We start from the raw sequence: 15,801 nt of genomic DNA, 5'->3' as shown, positions 1-15,801 counted from the left end.
TGCCACGAGAAAACAGCCAACGATTTTTTCGTTTTCTGGCCCCGTGCCAAACACACCGGAGTGCCACGCCCACCAGAAACCTTAGGCCTTTTGTCGCATAAATCCCAGCCTTCACCATTTCCTGATTTTTTCCCTTTTTCGCGGGTGGTTTCGAGTTCACATTTAATTAAAAGTAGCTTCTCATATATTTCACCCGCTTCCCCGTCAAACTGTTTGTTACGAGGCAGGGCTCCACATTCGTGTAAAGTTGTGTACGGCGAAGATGCATTTATGCAATTTTCATTTAACGAATTGCATCCGTTTCGACAGGTGCTTCCTGCGTAAGATTATTTTAAAGTGAAGCAGGGTCTGGGGAAATTTGTTTTTCATTTAATTTTCCTTGCGAGAGCGAAGAATTTAATTATTTTGGCATGCTTTAAAGTAAATGTTTTAGTTTTATTTTTATACACATACTAGTAGATAAATTAAGAGTATACTAGATTCGTCGGGAAGTATGTAACAGGAGAAAGAGTTTCCGACCCTATATTCTTGATAGTCTAGACGAACCAACCATGTCCGTATGAACGCTGTGACCTCGGAAACTATAAAAGCTACAAAGTTGGGATTAAACATGAAGATTCTAGAAATTCCTGCGCGCAAGAGAGATTCCAGCGCAAGATTGCTTCAGCAAAGTGTCACGACCACTGTAACGCCCACAAACCGCCCAAAACTGTGTCGCCCACATTTTTAAAGATTAAAATTTAAAAAAAGTTGTATTTAATTCCGCTTTACTAGGCACGCCGGTTGTTAAAATTTGATCCTTAGTTTATAAGTAACGATTTTACGCCTGTATCTAACCAGAACATTGTTAATTACGCCACAGCCAGTAGACAAAAGTAAGCGTTTTATGTTAAGTAGATAATGTTTCGTTTATAATTTGAGGCTTGATATCCAAATAACATTTTCTGCTTGTAATTTCAATTCATAACAAGAGAAAACGCTATAGAAGACGGTTTCGACTCAGTCAAGAAGAAAGCGAGAGATATGGAAATATGCATGCAGCAATTCGGCTGTTTCCAATATTGCACACGCCATATATCGTCTATTCCTTCCTGAATTGTCCGATTTGAATCATTTTTGGCAAGTAGATGGGTATTAATAACAACTTACAAAATGTGGGCGCTAGACAGGATTTAGCGTTATGGGCGTAACACTCCGATGGAAACAAACTTGCGATGCGCAGAAAGCCATCTGCAGAATCTGCAGCTCCTATAGTTAGCGAGGTCTCAGCGTTAATACGGACAGACGGACATGGCTTGATCGATTCGTCTAGTGATCCTGATTTAGAATATATATACTTTATAAGGTCGGAAACGTTTCCATCTACGTGTTACATACTTTCCGACGAATATAATGTAACTTTTACTCTAAGAGTAAGGTGTACAATAATGTAACATGGAAATGTAAATGTTCGATGTCTTAAGAAATCATACAATTTTATAAACACAACGCTCACCTGTACTTGGAACATGGTGATCGAGTCGTCCAGCATCTGGATGCGAACAGTCAGTTTCTTCCCGCCTCGGTGCCGTGGAGTGGAAGGAGTGCCATCCACCCCGGAAGGAGTGCTGAGGGAGTGCGTCATGCGACCTCCGGGCAGACCACCCACCGGATGAGCCCCACCTCCTCCCGTGGAGAGATCATAGTGTCTTCCACCTCCTCCGCCGCCGGCGGATCGAGAGGCTGTGCCCATGTCGGCCAGGGACATTTTGTAGACGAGAATCTTGCTTACCACTGGGTTGGAACTGGCTGAGGATGTGGCATAGAATTAACCTGATGTGTTCCTAGTTTTCCTTTTGTGGATCTGTTGTCTTCGCTGAGGCTTGTACTCAACTTGGAATGGTACTGCGTTCGTTTCGTTTGTCTCGTTAATTGAATTGCTCAGCTGGCTCTGTTTATTTCTCTTATTGTCTGTGCAAGTGCTTAATTCAATTTCAATTCGTTGCCAGAGAAGAACAATAACTAAAAATTTGAAGCTGCAACTCCACACACGCCCTTACGCACATATGGTTCACATTTGCTTCATTTGCGGTTCCAATAGTTCCTCTTGAGATCCTAAGTCCGAACTCAACCGCTTCTGGCATAATTTTCTTTTGGTAAGGCTGAATTTATTTTTTATACGCATTAATATTTACAACAAGCATGTGTGGCACTGGGTTTCCTCATCGAAGTTCCTCTGGATTTGGCATCGTTCCCCTACAAGAATTGAAGGGAGAGCATCGTGTTAGACATAATCTCAAATAATTTCAAAATGAATGTGCAGGAAATAATGGAGAGAACTTAAAGAGGAATGGGCTGTAAATTGCTGATCGCAAGGGTAGATGCAGATGCAGAATATATTTACTTTACATGTTATTCAAAATAAAACCAAGTAAGAGATCTCTAAAACTACAAACAACAATTTTTGGGTGTTTATTTTAAATCGCTATGCCATTTATATGACAAATTGGGTAATCGTCTTAGAAATGTATATACCATCAAAAAATGTGGGCTGTTTCCAATGTATAACCGTTTCGGAAAGATAGTCATTAGCCAGTTTTTCAAAACAATTTCCCGCTTATCAAAATAATAAGTTACACAATAGAAGTGGGCGATAATCTTCCTCTTCGACTCAATGAAAATAAAAGCCATAAGGCCCGAACTATAACCCAAAAAAAAGTGACTAACTGGAAATTATTTAAAACATTTAAAGCTTATAAACACTAACACCAACACATAAATTGAGAAATGGAAGAGAAAAATTAGTAGGCCACCTGTGAAAATAAATAAGCTTATCAAAAGCGACCTACGGGGCATAAGCAAGAGAAATGGGTTTGGGTGGAAAGGCGGCAATCAAATGGGACTACTTTTTCTGCTTCTTGTTTCCCGTATGCCGCTTGTCTTGGCCGATCAAGTTTGACGGGCCCCGAAAAGCCTACCCACGTGGACAGCCCACGTTCCAAGAAAATAAACAAGAAAAGAGTACAACTCCAAACTTGAAGTCATCGCCAACCTACATAAAAAATATAGATAGAGCGGCGCCAATTATGCTGTGGGCAGGCCATAGAAGATAGGCAGAAAAGGTAATAATAAAACGTGGAAAAATTATGAAGAAACTGCCATTCGCCAAGAAGCATTTATTTATGTCTTGACTCGTAAATTTGAATGCGAACGTGGCCGGCTGGCTGTCAATTCGCAAGATACAGGATGCCTGTCCCATCCATAGGATTGAATGGGGCGTGAAATGTGTGAATTTACGATGCGATACGAGTCCCTTGTAAAAATATAGTCAGGTTGAAGGAGACACTATAAAGCATGTGTTGGCATGATAACCAAACTCGACGCGTTCAATGAACCGCAGACTTTTCGGGCAGCCATTCATGGAACAGGGTCTACTGCTGCTGCGATAACGAACCTCTATCTGCAGGGAGCAAAGAAACTCTTTCTCATGTATGCATGCCCCATGTCTATACGAACTTAAGTAGCAGATATGCTCTTCAGTTTGGCTGCTCAGTTCGCATAAGTCACGTTTTGTCATAAATAATACAAATGATTAGCATGTGCTCATAAAGAACGTTGGATACATGCTTAGAGAATAAATGCATGCTCTTCCAAGCATCTAGCATTGCTAATTGGGGGATGAATAAAAGAACAGCGATATACTCATAGGAACTATGAATTAAAGTAGTCTGAGTTATATCAGAGTAAATCTATTTCATAAAATCAGAAGCACAAATTTCAAAGCCAAGGCAGTAAAGGTAATAAATCCTACCAATAAGTAGTTGTGAGAAATTCAGTTTAATTAGGCGAGACCTACATAATAAAAACCTAATGCGGTCATCACTCGGACCAACTCATAATATTAATGATCAGCGGTTCTTTTCGACTTATGGAAGTTGTCCTGGGAGCCAACTACATAGTAATTGCAAATCGCAGAATGAGGTTGAAGCACCGCTAGATGAGACAAGTTTGGCTCTGACCAAATCCGTTTGGCCAAGTATCCACCTATTTATTCCATAACTACGAGGCCTTATTGGCTGCATACCTCACTGCATTCCGGGGCTCAAATTGGCGAATGATGCGCCCCATCTGCCGTAAATCTGTCCGTCTTAATCACTGGCAGCCCAAGTTGAGCACAGAGTTAGTCGTTTGTCAAGTAAAGTCTAACAAGTTTCTAAGTACAGGAGATGGAAGTTTCTGCCTCCTGCTTATGTATCTTACGTGCTTCTTCGTATCAGTATCTATGTGCTGCGTTGTGCGAGTGTGTGTGACCCAGAAAGTTGTGCGAGCTGGTAACCCATCAAAGTTTTATGACTTTTATATGCTGTCGAGTGGCATAAATTCATGGTTTATTAATTAAGTTTCGTTGCCATTGTAGGTGAGTGGGAGAAGGTCGGTAATGGGGCTTGGTTCCTTGTGGAACAGTTCATGGAAAAGTACAAACTTTGTTCAACCGTGATAATTAAGAGTTATTATAAATTTCAAAATTACCATCATTGGATCTCCTAAAAGTTATAGGTGTATTTAGATGCTTCTCCTAACTAAACAAAATGACCAAATTTTAATCCCCATTGCCCACATCAGGCATTTTATCAAAGTTTTCTTTTCAATTGGTCTTTTTCCTCCGCCTTTTCTCTTATTCACTTCATAAATTCATATATGTATATTAACCAATTCAACTTTCAATTTGGGCAATCGCAATCTCCAACTTACTTTCATTGATCTATTTGGAATACGTAATGCATCTCAATTAAATGTATCTCCACCATCTTTCATAATTCTCCAGCGACTGCTGCGAGGAGAAAAGATGAATCACTTGGAGATTTCTTCGAAAAATAAGGCATGCAAATGGGGAACAGGCCAAAGCCCGAGGAACAACAATTGCAGCTGGGTGTTTGTATAGTGCCAAAGAAAGAAAAATTAAAACTTCAACGAAAAAATCTTTTTTACATCCCACATGGTACATGGTACATGGGCCTCTCGTCCATCTTCCCTGCACCTCGTGCATTTTTTTCACGTTTTACAGTGGGTTAAAAATAAAATGCACACACAGAATTGATGTGCGAGTATGTGAGTATAAAAGGATGATGCACTCCGCTTGTCTGTCAGTCAGCCGGGGGTTTCTTGTAGTTGTAGTAGCAACTGGCAGCAAGTCAGTGCGTTTCAAAGTCAACTCTTTTTAGGCGTCGGCACAGCCTTTAGTGCAGTTCATTAAAATATTTATTTAAAGTCCCCCGCCTCACATACCCGTACCGAACAACCACAGGCAGTTGCCCTTTTATATGACTCGGCTCTTTGTTTATTTCACTGTATACAGCCTTTCTTTATGGCACACACTTGGGGAAAAGGGGTGCGAAACAGAACAAGATACGTGGAGGGACATGTGTGGCAAAATTTTGCCTGAGCCAGCCCCTTCGTCGTCTGGCTTTTCTTCTTGTCAGCAGATAATATTCCCTGGAATCTTCAGAACCGCTTAATTGCTATCTGCGCTCGATGTGAGCGGCCATCTCATAGAATTCGTTGTTCGATATAATGCACTGCTTGAATTTATTATAATTATCTTGAAGTGGATCTGTACTTTGTTTAGTTAGAGGCTTGCTTAACTAGAAGCTTACTTAACAAGCCTTCCTTTGATTCAAGCTATCAGCCGCAAAAAATGCTTTTCAAGACACGTAACGTCTGCACTTTATCGAATCATTTGCGAATTTTCACCACAAACCACGACTCCAAGAAAAACATGAAGAAGAAATAAACTCACTTACAACCACAAAAAACCGCAATAGAAACGCCGAATGCGACTGTATCTGTGTGGAAATCAATTAGTATTGTCACAGGTAGCTCGCAGATACCCCGCTACACACAGATATATCGCATATGAACAAGGCGTGCACAGTGCGAAATGGAAAATAAAGCTCACTGACAAACAAACCAAGTGACAGCTGGACAAGACTTTGACTGAACAAACAAGTGGCTATGGGTATTGATTAGACAGCGAACCACCCTCATGCCCCCCCTCCCGCCTTGCGAAAAGCTAGTGCCAACAACTTGAATGGAATTTACAACAAATTATGGCAATTTGCTGAACAAAGCTCGATAAAAGCCATCTACAGATTGCAAAAATCATGTGCAAGGAAAAGGGAAAGATAAACGTTCTTGAGATTGGAGTGCTATCTTGACATAGGCCCCTTGACTTACATTTTTAGAGAGCACGCTCTACGAACGATTTAACGATCTCCACAGGAATTTTCACACATGTTGTACAAATGTATATTATAGCAATAAGAGCGATTTTTTAAACATTTGTTCAAAATTTTCTAAAAAGATAAATACATTTCCTCAACAATTCGTTCAATTTAATAGATTAGTGATGTTGCTGATTTCTGTTGGTAGAGATTATCTGGAAGTCACTGTACCGCAGCACATTAACTGTGCCTAATTTATATGCAGCACATGACAGGCCGCGGACACCAGATACATTTTGATTTTCAAGCTGCCCAAAACGGAAATGGAAATGGTTTTATGCTTTGACCAAAACCAGAAAACCTGCTAACGAGTGTAAATCACTGCCGAGACAACAAATTTCAATTAAACTACCGAAAAACAAAGGAGAACAAGGGTGGAACGAGTCCAACGGGTTCCGACCACCCTCGTTTTATTATTTGTTCATCGCTTTTCCCCGGCTTACATGGGACGGAAAAAAACACAGAAAGCTAACAAAGCGAATTGAGATCGCAAATAAAATATGTATAGGCTGTGAGCATGGCTACATGGCATGGAAGTTGGCCGGCAACTTAATTTAGCCGGGCCCAATGCGGCTGTCAGCGCACTTTGTGTGTAGTATCTGTGTATCTCTGAGATACAACGACATATACAGTCTCCGATGTCCACTGTTGACCCATTTCATCTGCACGATTAACTCGTTCTCTGGTAGTCAACAATCCAAGTCAAGTCGGCCTCTATTTCTGTCTTTTCTTTTATTTTAAACTCTGCATCCGTGTGGTTTCTACAACTATTGCCATATGTAGACTAAAATATCGCAAGCATGCGAGATCCAACACAAAAACTGAATGGTTTATAGCAGTAATAATTAAGAATTTACCAATATGGATTACTATCAGAATTCTCTTCAATAAGTTGCAATTTAAAAAGTTGGAAATAAATATTTTAATTAAGTGTCCAATGCACTTCAAGCATACAAAATTGCCTTTAATACTTCTTATTAAATTTGCAGGATTTGTAGGTATTTGCAAGTTGTCTTTCCTACTTTAATCCTCGTGACTCGTAGGGTAAGGAGTATTTTGATATTCCATAATAAAGTATATTTCCCATAAAGTATATATATTCTTGATCAGGATCACTAACCGAGTCGATTCAGCCATGTCCGTACGTCCGTATGTACTGGAAACTATAAGAGATAGTGCGATAAAATTTCACATGCAAATTCTCAAGCTTTTGATTTAGCGTATATCTTGCTCCCATATTTTTTAAGATTTTGTAAAAGCGAAAATGGTAATCTGCTTTGTTTAGCATTACAATCACTTTTCAAATCGAAACATTAATTAAAATGTTAAGGCTTTCAACTCCGTGTTGTATAGTGCTATCATTTACCCACTAACTTCCCTAGTACTGAATATATTAAAAGAACCTAGTGTAAAACGTGTAAGCTGAGACTTTGATTCGACCCCAAAGAGCTCCATTGATGATGTCAGAAGGGCGTTTGAGTTGCCAAAAAACGAACAATGCTAACAAACGGGTATTTTTATCGGCTTCGGTTCCGTTCGCTCCAGTCAAGTGTGTTGTCGCTGGCTTATCTCTGCCGCTCCCCCTCCGCCCCTCGTCTACTCCAGGCACACAAATGCACCCTGTTCAGCTGATAAGGGGGCCATGTAAGCGGTGCGTATAAATGGAGAACCAGTAAACGTTTATATGAAGCGAATAAGACCTACATATGTATACCGAAGTTTTCAACTTTTGTATCCTTGATGGGCAGTACAATTCGTTAGTTTCTGTAAAAATACTGTCTCCTAAAACATATCCTAAAAGGAAGCAAGGTCATTTCATGCAGTAAAGACTGTTCTTCATTCGTAAACGTTTATCTATTCGATTTCTGGCTGTTGCTGCTGCAGTCTAGATAAAGATACAGAACCGTATGTGAACCGAGTAACAGTATTCCTTGTTATCAGCAACGTTTTCCATTTACCGATAAGTGTCTGGGTTCAGTTTTGGTTCTTTTGCAGAGCAAGATTTGTGGGTTTCGTCACTATGCAAATAAAGATACGAGGTGCGGAATTCGAAAATGTGCTGACCTCATGAAGCGATAGAATTGAAGCGTCCAATAAGGCGGAAAATAACAAAAAGCTGCCTTTTAGCAGACTTGCGAGCAATTTGAAAGGGAAACCCATTGAAAATTCAGCATTCTCACGCAGGACGAGAGCAAAAGAAAGGGACAAAGTGGGCGGGGTGGGTGGTAAGTGGGTGGGCCGTTGGTGGCAAGTCAAACAAATGCAATGACCTGAATTTGGAGCGTTGTGTGCAGGGAAATGTGAAAACGGGCGATAAGGAGATGGAAAGGATGTGGGTGAGATGCGATGGTAGTTATGTTTCAAAACAAACCTGTATTTGAACCAATTTAAAAGAACTAGTTTTAAGATCTATTAAAAATGTTACTGTTCACTTTGACTAAATATAGTGAACACTTTTTGAGTACAATAAGAGAGTGTAGCTAGAACCCCGTATATCTCAATCTTTTATGCACAACCCCCTTCTCCAACCCCTTTATCACCTACCCCTCCAGCATTTTAATGCCATTTGGGCCCACACTGCGAGTGTTAAAAAGGTAAACATGTGTTGCCAAAACACGGAGCCGAAGCCCCCCGAATGGAAAGTAACGGCACAAGGCGCGGCACCTGTTTACCGAAGAGGAAGAGGAAGACGGCCGAAAAACCCTGGCTCTTTGTCGGGGGCATGTGTGTATGCGTGCGCTGGGAGGCTGTGTGTGTGTGTCCTTGTGCCTGGCCCAACAACAACAACAATGGGGAGGGCGCTCAAAAGGGGGCGTGGGAGGGGAGCAAAGTCTACACTTGCCTTCTCTCTTTCTCTTTCTGTCGCCCAGCTCAGCAGCGTTGTATCGGTATGCGTGCGCGGCTGGGGTCGTGTGTGTGTGTGCTGGAATTTACGTGCTTATTGAATTTTCAGCGCAGCGAGTTGCGCAAAAACGAAGAAAACCCGTTGAGTTTCACGCTTTGAACTACAATTAATTTCAATTTAATTAAGAGCGCGACGCCAGGCTGGAATTGCTCATTTTCTGGGTGTTGTTTTTCGCCGAGCTGCGCCCTTTACACGGACGCAGATACACACTCACACACACAGGCGCGCGTAAGCCGAGAATTTTCAGTGCGAAAAAACCCACAACTCCGTCGAGTTGTCGCGGCTGATAAACTTGAAGAAATCGAGTGGATCGCGCACTCTCGCAGTTATTCGGTCGGTTGGAGTTTCCCGCACATGCTGTCCTCTGATTTTTCCAGCAATTTTTGCTGCATTTTCCGCTGCCTCCGTACGTGCAGTCCGTTCGCGCTGACTTCGGGGAAAAAACTCACAGATACTTTGGCGATACTAGGGGGTAGAGGTGGAGATACATCGATGGAGTTATCGATGACTTGGAAGTATCGGTGCTCTACAGCGACCATCGATATTTGCCACATCACTAACTTAAACTAAACGTTTTTCTAACACAATGTTAGGATATAATGTTTTTCTAACAGAGGCAAAGAAGTGAAATTCTGTTAAGGCTTAAAGAATTTCAAGCTGTTACTCGATGGGCGGTAGGGATGTGTAAAATATTAAGATATCGATATTTTCTTTAAAATATTTATACCGTGATATTTGTTGGTCCAACTTCATAAAAGTCTATAATGTTAATTTATAAAAGTACACCAATTAACATAAAAAAACTAATACATTGCAATGTCGGGGTGTCATAGAAATTTGGAAAAAAAATTAAATTTTTTTAAATCATCTAGCAACTGATGATAATGTTTCCAAATTGTAAAGCCTTTTAAGAGATAGCTGTACTTTATGTAAGGTTCTTAATGTATTTTTATCCTACACCTTCAATAATGGTGAGGACATGAAAACAAAATCTGGGTATTCCCTAAACTGTTGAAAACTAAACAGAAAATTTCAGCGATTGAGGGAAAGATCCCAAATGGCTCCTGTTCAATTTTCAAACAGCTGTGACCAGTTTTCAAGTTTTTCGGAAGTAAAACATCTTATATTTTATTTTCCATTATAGGTTAGTGCCTGAAACTATGAATAAGGTGAGCAAAACTAAAACTTACTTTATAAATTGTTTTTAAAGTAAATAATGCATACTGGGGATACTAAAATGTTACAGAGTACCCACGGTTTTTAAATGAAATAAGGTGGCATCTCTGGTTTTCAGCAATTCAACAGCATAGAGTTTGTTGAATTGCTAAAAGTTCTAAAAATGGAGGTTGTATAGAGAAGCTGATAAACAGCTGACCAAAACAACAATTCGACAGTTTAGGGAATACTCTATATGTGATAATATCATGATTTTTTTTACATTTATAGAACTTTGCATAGGGTTTTTATAATTTCATTCACCAATTTCTAACGCATTAAAGAAACATTTTCAACTCAATTAAGCTTAATCAGCATCACTAAACGGATCAGTTTAAATGCTAGTGATTTACAATTTTCGCAATCAATTTTCGTATTGGAATGTACCTAGTTATGCACCTAGGTGCAATATTGTCGACCTTTTATTTTAATTTGAGAATGACTGACTTTTTCCTATCTAATTACATATTTCAAATACTTTAAGAGTAAACTAAGGTGTTTGCATAGGTATTAAAAATGATAACATGCTTGTTCCAAATTTTTCTGATACAGCAGAGGTTAATTTAAATGAATTTTGAATGTTATTCTAAAACAATATGAAATTGTTATTTTAAATTATTGTCCATTGTTTCGAAAATGTTATATCAAAAAGGATATAAACAAATTTCCTGATTGTTACGTTTGTCCAGGTAATATTAAAATTTCCAGTACGCAAGTATAAAAGATCTGGTCAAAGAGACTGCGATCATTTGTCACCCTTGAGGCCCATATTTCCCCAATTAATAGGAAAGGTGAACGGACAAAGCATTTTTAATGGGCGAATGAAGCAAAACATTGAGCATGCCTTTAATAGTAAGCTTTTTAGTGCATTGGAAACTATTATCTAAAATGTAACATGTTAATGTCAATGGTTTACTTTTCGAAATTTTGATGGAATGCTTTACGATCCTTGACAATCGAGGTATTTATTGATACATATCATATATTTTCAACAGTACAAACAACGGACCGCCTGTGCCGACCATTAGTAAGAAAACTAAAAAAAAGACATCGATCAATTCAAAAAAATCATAGACCTCTTTACTTCTTTGCCTTGGCCTTGGGTTTCGAGGTCGCGGAAGATGCTGTTTTTTTGGAACCACCAGCTGATTTGGAAGTACTGGGCTTCTTTTTGGCTTTGATCAAGCCATCTAGTTCAAGGTTGTCTTTATCTTCTTCGTCTTCTGATGAGACGTGACCTCCAGCTCCGTCTTCTTCTCCTTGACCATCTTCCAAGTAATCCTCATCACCTCCACTAGCCTCCGCTTTCTTTTTTTTTATGCCAGCTTGAGCGGAATACGAGTATGCTAAAACTTCCTTGTTGTAGGATCTGGTTAGGGCCGCCTTTACTCTCCCATCGACTGCATCCAAGGGTGATTTTTTTCCCGGCCAGGATGTAAGCTCGACCAGCGAGTCTAGATCCTCGCGGAGCAGATGGTAATCCTTCATAACCTGAAGTGCAGCAGACACACCCTCCTGTCCATCTTTCGCGAGCGGTCGAGCAATATTATCCAGCAGGAAGGGGGCATAGTCCAGCCTCACAGATAGCCTTGATCCAGAGGTGCAGACTCTAGTATGATCGTGCAGTTCCTGGGCAAGTCTGGCCCGCTTCCCAGATTTGGAATTCTTGCCTAGCCACCCTGGAAAGTTGATCTGTCCAGTGAAGTGGCCGCACATGTGCTCGCCAGGCAGCACAGAGCTGAAAAAGGCTTGAGTGGGCAGCAGACTCCAGGCAGAGTTCGCACGAATGCGCTTTTCGATAAGGTCGCCCAAGCTGAGAGCATCCGCCGTTGCCGCAACCTTGGCCAATACATCTTTTCTGTAAGAAGCGAAGATGGTGAATATTTGTTGTTGTATCCCAAAAAGGCGTTTTGTAAGTTGTCCCCCTACTTACTTGTTTCCCTGTGGCGAGACCTGGAGGTAGTTTTGCTGTACAAAGAGCGGGGCTAGACTGTAATCGTGAAAAAAGAGGTCGCTCTTGTCGGCCAGGGACATGTGCTTGTGCTCATCTGCCGTGAAGACCTTTCGAACCACTTCCCAGGGTCCTAACTTAAGGTCCTTGCTGGCAACTTGTTGCCCTAATTTGGCGGAAGTGTCTTCCTTGGCGCTTAGCAGGGCAATATGGTTGATGGATTGCCGGATATCATTGTTGGTGGCTGCTATGATTTCCTCCACTTTAGCTGGTGAAATCTTCACCTTCTCCTTAAAACAGATGCTCATGATTTTTCCCTTGATCTGTTCGAGACGCGGCCTCTGAAAACGCAGATCGTAGCAGTAGTTGACTAGCGATCGGATTTTCGGATGGTTGCGATCATTACACATGCAAATGATCGGGATGGAGCTATCCTTGATCAAGGCGATCAGCTCCTGCATTCCACCGCGATCCTCGTTTCCGGCCATGCCATCCACCTCGTCCATAATGAGGACGTGCTTGCGAGAGACCGCCTGCCCTTGGCCGCTAAAGAAGCCGGAGAGGGATTTGTTGCTCAGAAGGGTGGAAACTTCTTCCTTTAGCAAGCGTTTGCTCCGGGTGTCGGAGGCGTTGAACTCCACAGCATCGAAGCCCAATTCTTTCACCACCAGAGTCGCGGTAGTGGTCTTTCCAATTCCAGGGGGTCCTGATAGCAGGGCCGCCTTGTAGAAGCTTCCGTCGTCGTTCTTGGCCCAAGGATTGGGTCGTTGGGGCTTCTTATTTCCGTCTTGGTTCACATACCACTTGGACAACCAGTTCATCAGTCTGGAACATACGGTTAAATTAGTAAATCAACAACATTTTAATTAAACCAAATTTATTATGTGAGATCTTGCATCCAATTTTTATTTTAAAAACAAAAAAAGCAACCCTACAGTTCTTTACTATCAGATACCCGAACTCTGGTCACCATTTTAAATAGACATCTGCTCATAGATGGCGCCAGTCCACTTGGCGCGGATCACACTGATAAACCGAGCGCCGCCTAGCGGTAAACATAGTTAACTCAGATCTTTTAAAATAAAAGTTGGGTTGGTACGATTTTTGGATTGTACATATTTAGGTACTGAAAAATTAAATCGATTTCAAGTTACACTGCAACAAAATTTTTAAAATGACCGAGCTGGTTAGATTTAAGAGATATGGGTGTTACAGTGGGTGCCACTTGCCTGTAACAACGGGTATAAAAATTGAAGAACAGAAAATTACCTATGAGACTTTCCATATAAACTGTTTATTCTTTTTTTTAGAAGCGACGTGATCCACAATGTACCAACACACCAAATTTGTCCATATTATACCTCTTTTAGCATAAAACATCCTTTTTTTTAATATAATAAATTACTTTCGAAGTCCCACAATTGAAATTAAACTTATTTAATTGGTAGCTTTTTTGGGAAAAGGTAACGGTCTTCTTTCAGGCCGACCTCTAGCTGTATTCCTTTAAGTTAAAACAAGAAGAAAAGCATTTCTCTGCTTCAAATTGAATTTAAAATAAGATTCCAGAACCCTATATCTGTGCGGCCCACACTGCCTAAGCAAGCACCACGTAGCGGGGGGCAGCGGTACCACTGACCATGGAATGCAATAAATATGTGCTTGGTTATCCAGGGCCTAATACAATTGATTATTCCTTTTCTTAAATTGTTAGTCACTTACTTGGTCACGTTGCTGGCGGCTCCTGCCTGGCCAACGATTTCTTTGATATTCGTGGGCTTGTGTTTGTCCACCCAGGCCATGCCGACCACATCCTGGACCTTTGGTTCGGCAGTCCTTGCCACTGGAGCCTTCTGTTCCTGCGAGCTAGGCTCCTTCTTTACTTTCAGGGTAACAGCTGGCACATCATCATGCTCTTCCTTCTTTATCTTGGAGAGAGTGCGTTCTTCCTTGATTTTATGTTTTGGAGCATCATGCTTCTCACTACTTCTGGATTTTGTGTCTTCCTTTTCCTCCTTAACTTTGGACTTGCTAGAAGCCTTGACCTCATTTTTCTCCCTTTCCTTGGAGCTATGCTCCGCTTTGGGGCTCTTCCTCTCCTCCTTAACCTGTTTAGAAAGCCCAGATTTCTCCCTGATGAGGTCGAACAGGCCATCCTCGCTCAAAATGGGTATATTCAGTTCTTCCGCCACAGCCAGTTTTTTTGGTCCCGCTTCCTCACCTACGACAAGGTACTTAAGTTTCTTACCCACCACCGTCATCACCCTTCCGCCGTATTCCTTGATCACCGCCTCTGCCTCCTCGCGCTCCATGGACTCCAGGACACCGGTGACCACAAAGGTCAGTCCACTGAGGCAATCCTTGGTACCCTTGGGGATTTCCTTGCTACCAGGATTAAGGCAGGCACTGCGGTTTTTGTACTTCTGGTAGAGAACGGCGGTCATGCGTTTCCGTTCGTGACGCTCTTCGTCGTTCAGGATACTGGATTCCAGATCTGCTGGAGCCTTCTCCTTCTTCGCACGCGGAGTGACGGCTTTGGATTTGGTGGGCTTGGCTTTGGCCGGTTCCGGACTGCTCTTCTTGGCTCTTTTGGGGGACGGAGATCTTCTGCGAGGTGATGAAACCTTTTCCTCCTTGACACTCTCCTCCAGATCCACTTCCATTAAGCTCCGGTCTATGTCTTCATTTTCAAACTCGAGGACCGCCTTGGTCTTTGGTTTGGGCACCACCACCCGCTTGGTTTCGCCACCAAAGAGTTCCGAAGGATCCACGTGCCTTTTCAGCTTGGAGAGCGTCGGTTTCTGGCCATTCCTGGCCTTCTTGGCCTCCGGTTCCGGTGTGGCCGACACCACATCGTCCTCGCTAGATGCCGCCTTGGAGGCCTTGCGTTTTTTGGTATCCGGGGGACTGGCGGCCACCTCTTCCTCGTCGCTGGATATGATCAGGGCCTTCCGGCGTTTTGGCGCCTTCGACGGCGTCTCTTCGTTTTCGTCTTCCGCCCTTTTCGGCTTCGCGGGCAACCGCTTGAAGAAGGAGTCGATGCCCTGGAACGGTTAGTTTGGGTAAATGAAGATCTGTCTTTTCATCTGGTTAACTGTCAACCACTTACGCGTTGCATTACGCCAGTTATTGTGTGTTTTTGAAGGAGAGCTGCAAATTTCGGGGAGCAATGTTATTATATATGTATCTGAGCCTATCGGAATATCGATATTTCGTAGGGTTTCCGCAGTGTGACCGCGCCATTACGATGATAAGCACCTTATTTTGCTTCAATTAATTTAAGAACTAAAATGTCTTTCAAAATTAAATAGAGAATTTATGCCAGATAGGAAACCTTGTGATAAGAATTTTGTTGCGGTCATTTTTAAAAATATTTGTTTTGGTCAAAAAGTTAGTTTTGCTTAAAACCTTTAGTAAAGACATGGCCCATAATCAAGTGCCAGCGCCGTAACAGCTTTCTGGAGCTACCAGAG

The 15,801-nt window shown here is 41.7% G+C and overlaps 2 protein-coding genes across 3 annotated transcripts in view; both read right to left on the bottom strand.

Annotated features, from left to right (window-relative positions):
* The window catches only part of Cdep (Chondrocyte-derived ezrin-like domain containing protein), a 39,592-nt gene extending 29,962 nt beyond the window's left edge, over positions 1 to 9,630 (bottom strand). Inside the window, exons 1-2 of one of the 2 annotated variants that reach the window (XM_036819227.3) lie at positions 9,103 to 9,630; positions 1,496 to 2,235 (exon numbers count right to left, since the gene is read on the bottom strand). In XM_036819227.3, the coding sequence (XP_036675122.3) occupies positions 1,496 to 1,747 (252 nt within the window). In that variant the 5' untranslated portion in view covers positions 1,748 to 2,235; positions 9,103 to 9,630. The remainder of the gene's footprint in view (positions 1 to 1,495; positions 2,236 to 9,102) is intronic. The other variant, XM_036819229.3, reaches the window with a different exon arrangement.
* Positions 9,631 to 11,187: 1,557 nt separating this feature from the next.
* On the bottom strand, positions 11,188 to 15,593 carry Gnf1 (germ line transcription factor 1). The gene is made up of 4 exons (XM_017070961.4): positions 15,438 to 15,593; positions 14,051 to 15,372; positions 12,314 to 13,156; positions 11,188 to 12,238 (listed from the first exon to the last, which is right to left on the bottom strand). The coding sequence occupies exons 1-4, from the start codon at positions 15,444 to 15,446 to the stop codon at positions 11,461 to 11,463; spliced, it is 2,952 nt and encodes a 983-aa protein (XP_016926450.4). The 5' UTR covers positions 15,447 to 15,593; the 3' UTR covers positions 11,188 to 11,460.
* Positions 15,594 to 15,801: the final 208 nt, after the last annotated feature.

The sequence above is a fragment of the Drosophila suzukii genome, chromosome 3 (genome assembly GCF_043229965.1).
Source record: "Drosophila suzukii chromosome 3, CBGP_Dsuzu_IsoJpt1.0, whole genome shotgun sequence".
In the NCBI taxonomy this organism is placed as follows: domain Eukaryota; kingdom Metazoa; phylum Arthropoda; class Insecta; order Diptera; family Drosophilidae; genus Drosophila; species Drosophila suzukii.
This window is presented reverse-complemented; position numbering and strand designations above follow the sequence as displayed.

What these genes read in the sequence shown, in the direction of transcription:
- Gnf1 (XM_017070961.4), bottom strand. An exon ending in GCCGCCAGCAACGTGACCAA is followed by an intron (nt 13,157 to 14,050) that starts GTAAGTGACTAA and finishes CGTATGTTCCAG; the next exon opens with ACTGATGAACTGGTTGTCCA. An exon ending in GTCTCGCCACAGGGAAACAA is followed by an intron (nt 12,239 to 12,313) that starts GTAAGTAGGGGG and finishes CGCTTCTTACAG; the next exon opens with AAAAGATGTATTGGCCAAGG.